Source organism: Dendropsophus ebraccatus, chromosome 6, assembly GCF_027789765.1.
Source record: "Dendropsophus ebraccatus isolate aDenEbr1 chromosome 6, aDenEbr1.pat, whole genome shotgun sequence".
Taxonomy (NCBI): Eukaryota; Metazoa; Chordata; class Amphibia; order Anura; family Hylidae; genus Dendropsophus; species Dendropsophus ebraccatus.
Window position 1 is genome coordinate 133,827,886 of NC_091459.1, and position 9,444 is coordinate 133,837,329.

The 9,444-nt window shown below is 41.9% G+C and overlaps 1 protein-coding gene across 1 annotated transcript in view; it reads left to right on the forward strand.

Annotated features, from left to right (window-relative positions):
- Window positions 1–9,042, forward strand: part of TRAPPC12 (trafficking protein particle complex subunit 12) — a 103,013-nt gene extending 93,971 nt beyond the window's left edge. The window contains exons 10-12 of the mRNA XM_069974066.1: window positions 4,152–4,261; window positions 4,768–4,855; window positions 8,309–9,042. Coding sequence (XP_069830167.1) covers window positions 4,152–4,261; window positions 4,768–4,855; window positions 8,309–8,551 — 441 coding nt within the window. The 3' untranslated portion in view covers window positions 8,552–9,042. The remainder of the gene's footprint in view (window positions 1–4,151; window positions 4,262–4,767; window positions 4,856–8,308) is intronic.
- The last annotated feature ends 402 nt before the right edge of the window (window positions 9,043–9,444 follow it).

Below are 9,444 nucleotides of genomic sequence, written 5' to 3' on the forward strand. Positions count from 1 at the left end.
GGTCTGGATCCTATTAAACGATCAACGATTTCTTGTTGGTCGTTTAATCGTTGCCTGCTATTACACGAAATGATTATCGTTCAAATCCGAACGATTTAACGATTTTTTGAACGATAATCGTTCCGTGTAATACCACCCTTATTCAATGCGAACGATTTGCGAACGAGCAACAATAAAAATAGGTCCAGGTCTTATAAAGTCATCAACGATTTCTCGTTCGGTCGTTAATAGTTAACTGCATTTCAACTGAACGATAATCGTTTAGATTCGAACGATTTAACGATAATCTGAACGATAATCGTCCGGTGGAATAGGGCCCAAAGACACAATATCATTATCTATGCAGATAGCTGTGCAGCCATAAACCTGTTAATTTGCATCTGTTGGGATTTACACCCAGGATGGTGGAGCGGAACTATTCATCTCGGGGAGAGGATGCATCATGCTATGTTACCCCGTGCACCTACACGTAAGCCCGGAGTACACCTAATAATGTGGGCCCTGGCTATAGTCAGCCGTCTATCGACATTTCTCTGCATTTCATTATCAGCCCTGTTTCCCAGCCCTGAGCTCACAGCTTTCACTAAGAACTAAGGAGACGAGAACTTTGTGCACTACTTATTGGCTCATTAATCCTGGATGTTCTGCGCTAACCCTCCCGCTGCTCTCCAATTCAGAGGAAAATGATTGAACGTGGAAATGGGTGTACTGATTTCTTATCTCATTTGGCTTGCTAGCAAATAAAGACTCCTTAAATCAGTCCATTCTTCTCCCATCTGTGGCCCCTGGCCATGTGAAAGCGGAGCCAGCTCCCAATCATACAGCCGGCGCGCCGATAGATTAAAGAGAAGCTAAATTACATCTAATGGAGAAGGTAAAACCAAGACTCTCTGTGTAAGTGCCTGAAATGGGCTGAGAAATAGGGGACTGTGTGCGGACGTGACTGAACATCATATAAACCTATTCCTAGGTGACCGTTCTGCAGCATCTTTTCACACTTTAGGTCTCTGCATTGTGTCGTCCCTCTGTTATTCCTAAAGGAAATGTATCTTTTAAAGTGTCACTGTTTTTATTTTATTTAATTTTTTTGCAGAAAACAATAGTACAGGCGATTTTAAGAAACTTTGTAATTGGGTTGTTTGGCCAAAAAAATGCATTTTTATCATGAAAAATGCAGTTTGAAGCTCTCCCCCCTGTCTTCATTGTTCTCTTGTGGAGAGGGGAGGGGTGGAGTGAGATGAGGCACCAAAACAGGACAACAAAGAGTTCATTTACAGCTACATCACCAGGCTTTTTACTCTGAAGTCAGCTCTGACCTCTGAATACCGTCTTTCACACAGATCCTGCTGTGTAATCCTTTGTTCTCTGCTCTCTGCTGGCAACTCCTCCCCCCCCCCTCCCCTCTCCATAGGTTACACAGGGCTCGACTGATGTAAAAGAGTCGAGATTTTCTGACAATGAGCAGTGAATGAGAGAGAGGGGGGGGCTGGGGAAAGTCTTTTTGAATGCATATTTGCCTAATAAACCAAATTACAAAGTTTCTTAAAACCGCCTGGACTATTGATTTCTGCAAAAAAATTAAAATAAATAATAAATTATAAGTAACAAGTAAGGCTCTGTTCACATTGGCAGTTCCATTTGGAGCCTCTGCCGCATATCCCCTCATATATTATAGGAAGATTAGCGCTATTTTGCTTATCAAAACAACAGAGACCACACGTGAACCCAGCAGACCCCATTATAGGCCACTGGCACAGTATCACAGACATGCACCCGGCCCCACCTGGCTATTATATGGTGAGAGGTATTAGGATCGGATTAGGAAGTATGGTGAGTATTGGCACTGTGGCTGTGATCCATGTGCCGCTGCGGATGACGGGGAGCTCTGATGAAGCCGCTTGTTTGCCTTTCTGTACAATACAATTAATTCATCCCTGTGTTTATTTTTCATTCCTTTTCTTCTCACAATGGACAAGAAGTCGCTTTAAATGTTATCTTTGTGTTTTTACACTAATTGAAACAATTTATTCGAAATACTAAAGTTTTGGGCTAAAACCTGACTAGATTATTCCTACACAGCTGCTCCACCAAATGAGACTGAAACTGCTGACATTTAAAGGGATTATACAGAATTAGAAAAAACACAGCTATTTTTTTGCAAAAAGAGCGCTACCCCTGTTTTCAGGTTGTGTGTGGTATTACAGTTCAGCTCCATTCACTTCAATGGAACTATGCTGTAAAACCCACACCCAAACTGAGGACAGGAGTGGTGCTGTTTCTGGAAGAAAGCAGCTGTGTTTTTCTGTGTCTGGATAACCCCTTTAATATTTGACAGATTTTACCATTTTCTATGGAATCTCCTGACAATAGTGCTAGTCAGATCCTCTTCTTCTTGACACCTAAGGCCTACTGTCAGAGGAACCATGTGTATTTAAGACCTTAAAGGGAACCTGTCACCCCCCGTGCTGGGGTGACCAGCTCCCGACCCCCCGCTAGAGCCCCCTATACTTACCTGATCGCGCTGGGTCCCGCTTCTTGATCCGGTCCGGTGACGGAGATTTCGGCGCCGGCGCTCCTGGGATGAGTCCGACGCTCATAGAGAATGAATGGAGCGTCGGACTCACGATTAACTGTGGGCCGATCGCCGCACCCGCTAATTAACACCGTTAGATGCAGCCGTCAAACATGACAGCTGCAATTAACAGTGTTATTTGCAGCCCATCCCTAGTGTCTAGTGGCGGATCCCCCCCCCCCCCCTCAAACCCTATGAGAGATCTATGATAGATCAGTGTAGTTGTATTAGAAGTCCCCCAGGGGGGGAATAACCCTAACCCCAGGGGGGGAATAACCCTAACCCCAGGGGGGGGAATAACCCTAACCCCAGGGGGGGGAATAACCCTAACCCCAGGGACTTCTAATTAATGTGTAAGTGGTAAAAAAAGGCTTCATTAAAAAAAAAAAAACCCTCCCCTAATAAAAGTCTGAATCACCCCCTTTTCCCATTTTATAAATAAAAATAAATAAATAAACATGTTTGGTATCGCCGCGTGCATAATCACAACCAAGACCCGGCAAAGTGCAAAAATTTGTGCATTTTTGGTCGCATCAAATCCAGAAACATTGTAATAAAACGCAATCAAAAAGTCACATATACGCAATCGAGGTACCAATAGAAAGAACACATCGTGGCGCAAAAAATGACACCTCACATTTTTAAGGAAGGTTTTATTTTTTTTAAAAGCCACCAAATAATATAAAGGTTATGCAAGTTGCATATCGTTTTAATCGTACTGACTTGAGGTATATATATAACATGTCAGTTGAGACGGCCGAGTACAGGATGCTTTTGGCTCAGTGAGGTGCGCCCCCCCCCCCCTTTTTCCGTTTCTCTCCCCCCTCTTTTTTTTCTCCCCCTCCCCTCTGCTTTCCCCGTTCTTGCTCCCCCTCTCTCTTCCCCCGGCTTCTTTATCCCGTTTAGAAACTACTTCTCGGTCATGGTCCGAGTGGTAGCCCACTTTCTTACTTTTTCATACTCTTTAAAGGTTACCTCCCGTTGGGGGTTGTGTATACCAAGTTGTGTACTTTTATGGATGTACCGTTTTCCTTTCTGAGTGTGTGTGCACATAAAATTTTAAAATCTTAATAAAATTGAGAATTAAAAAAAAAAAAGTCAGTTTTTCCATAAATGAAAAAACACCAAAGAAAAAGAAATGCGTTGGTTTTTTGTTTTTTTGTTTTTTTTTTTCAATTTCACGGCGCATGTAACTTTTTTTCTGGTTTTGCAGCATATTTTATGCAAAAATTAAGTCTGCCATTGCAAAGTACAATTAGTGACGCAAAAATAAGGGCTCATGTGGGTCTGTAGGTGAAAAAAAATGCAAGTGCTATGGCCTTTTAAACACAAGAAGGAAAAAACGAAAATTGGCTCCGTCCTTAAGAGGTTAATTGTCCTGCAGCGCCACCACTGGGGAAAATGATGCATTACAGAGTTCCCATAGAAAGTTATGTTTGTTCTTTGTAATGCATGGCCGTGCTGGGTCCTCCAGAGGAGAAGACACTCTCTCTCTCTTTTTCCCACATCTCTCCTTGTTATACCCTCATATGGTTCTCTAAACAATTCTATATGCTTACATTTATACTTTTATTTTCAGATTGGAGACATAAAAACGGCTGAGAAGTATTATCAGGATGTGGAGAAAGTCATCCAGAATCTAGCAAATAAAGACGAAGCGCACAATAGGATAATGGTTCTGATGAACAAGTACGTACGGGGGACTATAGTTATATTCATGTTCATTTCATTCAAGTTTTTGGATTGTAAACTACAACGTTAACTGGGGAGGGGGGGGGGGGCTAAATGGTTATTGTTCTTTTTGTACAGTGTCATTGTTATCTGAGCCAAGTATCGGTACGGCCTCAACGTTTTAAGGTTTGGACCATTAGCTGGTAATGTTAAAGGGGTTATCCAGCATAAACACAGATATTTTCTTGCAAAAACCGGACCACCCCTATCCTCAGGTTGTGTGTGGTATTACAATTCACCTCAATGGAACTGAGCTGTAAACCCCCCACACCCAAACTAAGGACACGACTGTTGCTGTTTCTGGAAGAAAGTGGCCATATTTTCTTTCTAAGCCCCATTAAGGGTGGAGTGTAATGCATTAGCCTATGATTGTCAGGCCTATATCTACCTGGAGCTCAAACCTTGGGGGTTGGTAATAAAATCTTTATACACAATGACCAAACTCTCTATGTTACTCTTTCTAGAGCTTTTCTTCATCTTGGCCAGAATAACTTTTCAGAAGCTCACAAGTTCTTCACTGAGGTTCTAAAGTTGGACCCCACAAATACTGTGGTAAGTTGAGTGTTATTTCTAAGCCATAGGTAGTTGTAGCATTGGTTAAATATACAGTGGGGAAAATAAGTATTTGATACGCTGCAATTTTTCCCACCTACAAAGAATGGAGAGGTCCATAATTTTTATTGTAGATACACTTCAACTTGGAGAGACCAGAATGTATACAAAAATATTCCAGAAAATTACATTGTATGACTTTTAAATAATTAATTTGCATTTTAGTGCATGAAATAAGTATTTGATCCCCTTCCAGGTTGCGAAAATTTCATCTCTCACAGATAGTGTTTTGTTTTTTTCTATTTAAGAAGCCTCTACTCTGCACTCATTACCTGTATTAATGGTACCTGTTAACTGTATAAAAAAGAAAACATCTGTCCCCACACACAATCAATCACACTCCAACCTCACCACCATGGCGAAAACCAAACAGCTGTCTAAAGACACCAGGGACAAAATTGTATACCTGCACAAGGCTGGGATGGGCTACAGGACAAGAGGCAAGCAGCTTGGGGAGAAAACAGCTGTTGATGCAATTTTTCGAAGTTGGGATTCATGCAAGATCTTGCTTCATGGGGTAAGGATGATTCTAAAAAAGGTCAGGAATCAGCCCACAACTACACAGGAGGACCTGGTCAATGACCTGAAGAAAGTTAGGACCTCAGTCTCAATAATTACTGTTAGTAACACACTACTTTGTCATAAATTAAAATCCTGCAAGGCACACAAGGTCCCCCTGCTCACCCCAGCACATGTCCAGGCCTGTTTAAAGTTTGCCAGTGACCATCTGGATGATGCAGAGGAAGCATGGGAGAAGGTCATGTGGTCAGATGAGACCAAAATAGAACTTTTTTGGTCTCAACATTTTGGTTTCTGGATCAAATGTTTTTCTATTTTATCAAATCTTTGTTTCATGTCATAAAATGCAAAATAATTATTTATAAATCATACAATGGGATTTTTTTTTTAATAGATTCTGTGTCTTACAAGTGAAGTGTACCAACAATAAATATAACACCTCTCTTCTTTATGGATGGGGAAACTTATAGAATCGTCAGTGTATCAAATACTTATTTTCCTCACTGTATGTGATATAGTATCCTGTATCCTTCCCTACAGCACAGTCTGGTTTAGTAAATATTTGACTTATTAGCCTACGGGGTGGTGCCAGTTGTCTTTACGCTGGTACTGTGATTGGATTGGCTATGGATAGTCTACGGTGGTGTCTGACTCGCTGCCAACTGCACGTGTAGAATATATTAGATTTCGCCATGCCAATCTTTTTGTTCTTAAAGCTTCATGCTCAAGTGTCAAAGAGGCGGTCCTGAGCCACAGGATGCACACCTCCTCCCTCCCCCACTGACTGAAGCATAGAGCTTGGCTTTAAGCTCATTAATCAATGCAGGGAGGGGTGCATGCTGTCAGGTCCGTGCTTGTTTGATCCCAGTTCCCCACTTGCTGTCGGTGCTACTACATGCACTGACGGGGAGGGGGACTTCCTTAGATAGTCCAGGTGGCCCATGGGAGAGAGCGGCCGTCTGTTGCCGATGCTCCTATTACATGAAGCGATGGCCAACAGACCATCACTATTTTTATCAGCATTTTAGGTCATGCTTCAAATCAATGATCAGCCGTCATCATGCATGTCAGCTCATCGTTGATTTAGAATATGAACATGACCTATCACACGAAATGATCATCAGCCAGAACGGCCGGTAATTGGCCAAATATGGCCGATAATCGCTTTTTGTAATAGTACCCTTACACCGCCTCTTTCAGATTTGGGTTCTAAGCATGATCTAAAGCTGACACATTGCCTTTAAAGTAAATGTACCATCAAGCCCGTGCTGAAGCATGGGAGGCGGGCCGACCCACCCCCAGTAGGGGAGGAACCCCTCCATTGATTGTAATGGAGCCACGTCATAGAGGGGCGGGGGTTTCCTCCCACTGGAGGTGGGTCGACCCGCCTCCAATGCTTCAGCCTGGGCCTGATGGTATATTCACTTTAAGAGAGCTAAGCCACCACCAGAAGTATCGGGCTGCAACATATTTCCCTTATAAGAAATAAAGAATGCTTGGCGGCTATTTTGGGTACATGATCACCTTAAAATACGGGCGTCAGAGTGTTCCACATAGTGAGTAATAATCACCGCTCCAATAACACTCACTGCAGGGAATAGTTACACAGCAGATTACGGTTCCTGCCGCCCTTCCATATGTCTTTATTAGAGATGAGCGAACCTAAAGCATGCTCAAGTCCATCCGAACCCGAACTTTCGGCATTTGATTAGCAGGGGCTGCTGAAGTTGGATAAAGCCCTAAGGCAATGACTATATCCATGTTTTCCAGACAACCTTAGAGCTTTATCCAAGTTCAACAGCCACCACTAATCAAATACCGAACGTTCGGGTTCGGATCGACTCGAACCCGGTTCACTCATCTCTAGTCTTCATATAAAATCCATTCAACCCTTTTTTTCTATACTCCAGCTACATAATCTCTCATACAGAAGTAGTCTCTCCTAAATGGGTCATTCCTGCCAAGGCAGCTGTATAGAGCCCTTGGGCAGTAACATAAATCGTGGATGGCGGTCCTGGCTGTAATGGGTGACTCCCTACAAGTAACATGTAAGAAGTGAAGTACAGTCGGCTCACCGCCATGTTGATATGTTAGAATATCAGACCATTTTATAAGTAGCGGAAGACAAGGGATGTTAGCTGGTCCCAATGTAATCCAAAGTGCATAGAAAGAAGTAATAGATCACCAGCTGCACACTATGATACAACTTTACCTTTAATCTTTCACTATTAAAAATGCCGACGTGTTTTGAACAGTTAATCATCTTCCTCATGGTGTAATATCAGTTTATCTAAGGACGAACGCATACCATTGGAAGTCTTATGATACAGTAGAACTGGAAACCCATTCCTCCTGTCTATACACCACAGACTCCTCTACAATACTGGAGACCTGCCTGCTCTACCCAGAGCCCGAGAGGCCGTCTTCTATTTTTGCAAGACTCTTGGGTGTTCCAGAAGAGTAAGCATGGTTGCAGTTAAATACACCATGAAATTATACAAATACAAAAGAGCCCTGCAAAGTCTGGTTATTTAATTTTACAGAATATATCAGCATGGTCTATAGCGCCACCACTAATACAGGCCGTGAGCGGTATTGCAGCCCCAAAATATTTCAGCTAGTTTCGTTTTTAATTACCTAAAGAAGGATTCAGATCTTTTTCATCACCTCCCTATTGTTCATTAGTTAATTCTTATGAATTTTCTTGTTCTAATAAACCATGGTGCAGAAAAAAAATCATCCTGTGCTAGGAATAAATCCAGTAAGGACATGCTAGCTGTGAGCTGCAGTCGGCATCATTGATGAGGATATCGATCTTTGTTTTATTGTTACGTCTCATTCCCAAACTCTTGTTTTTTTTTTTTTTTTCCCCAGGCGAATAACAATGCGGCAGTCTGCCTGCTTTATTTGGGCAAATTAAAGGATTCCCTCCGGCATCTGGAAGGATTGGTGCAGCAGGACCCCAAACACTATCTCCACGAGAGCGTTCTCTTCAATTTGACAACTATGTATGAGCTGGAATCCTCCCGCAGTATGCAGAAGAAGCAAGCTCTGCTGGAGGCGGTAGCTGTCAAGGAAGGTGACAGCTTTAACACTCAGTGTCTGAAGCTGCTATAATTCCTTTACCGCTACATCTCCGCACAGTGAGAAGAGACTGCAAAAAAAAAAAAAAAAAAAGTAAAAATTCCCTGTGTACATATTTCAGCTGGAAAATGTAAATGTTATTCCGAGGTTAAATACAAGAATGTAATTGAACGTCCGAATCTCCTCAATAAACATTACACAACGTCCTCTCTGTATGTTTACATGCTGCCTGTGTTCTGCCTATAAGCAGCTGGGGGCGTCCTGTAATTGTCTTCCATCCCCTCTGGGTTATATATAAACATGTGGAGTCCCTGGTAATAATTATGGAATCACCATATTTATATAATGTTTTTACACAGATCACAGGTATGATATTAAATCATGTTTAAAAGGGCGCTGTCGTTGCCAATAAATAACTTCAAATCAGCAGGGGTGGTGATATACTATATATTTAACTAAATTTAGTTTTGTTTTGTTTTTTTGCTCGTTTCCGTATGAAATAAATGCTATACATTGGCCCACTAGGTGTCTCGCTTACTGGGAAACGGCAGTTCAGGCTCCATAACTAACAGCAAAAAAAAAACGAATGCAGGAAGTGATGTCGGTAGGCCCACCGAAGATGGATGCTGATTGGTCAGCGGCCGTGCACTGCTGCAGATGAGTAAAAAGGCTCCACCTACCGGATCAGAGTGATCTGCGCAGAAAAATTATACATAATGCACAGCCTTAACTATATACACTGGTACCTTGAAATAAGAGTATAATTTGTTCCGGGACTGTGCTTGTAATCCAAATCACTCTTAAACCAAAAGCAAATTATCCTATAAGAAATCATAGAAATGCAGACAATTGGTTCCACACTCAAAAAATATTTATTTTTTATTCTGAATAACATGTAAATCTAATTAAAAAAAAAAAAACATTTA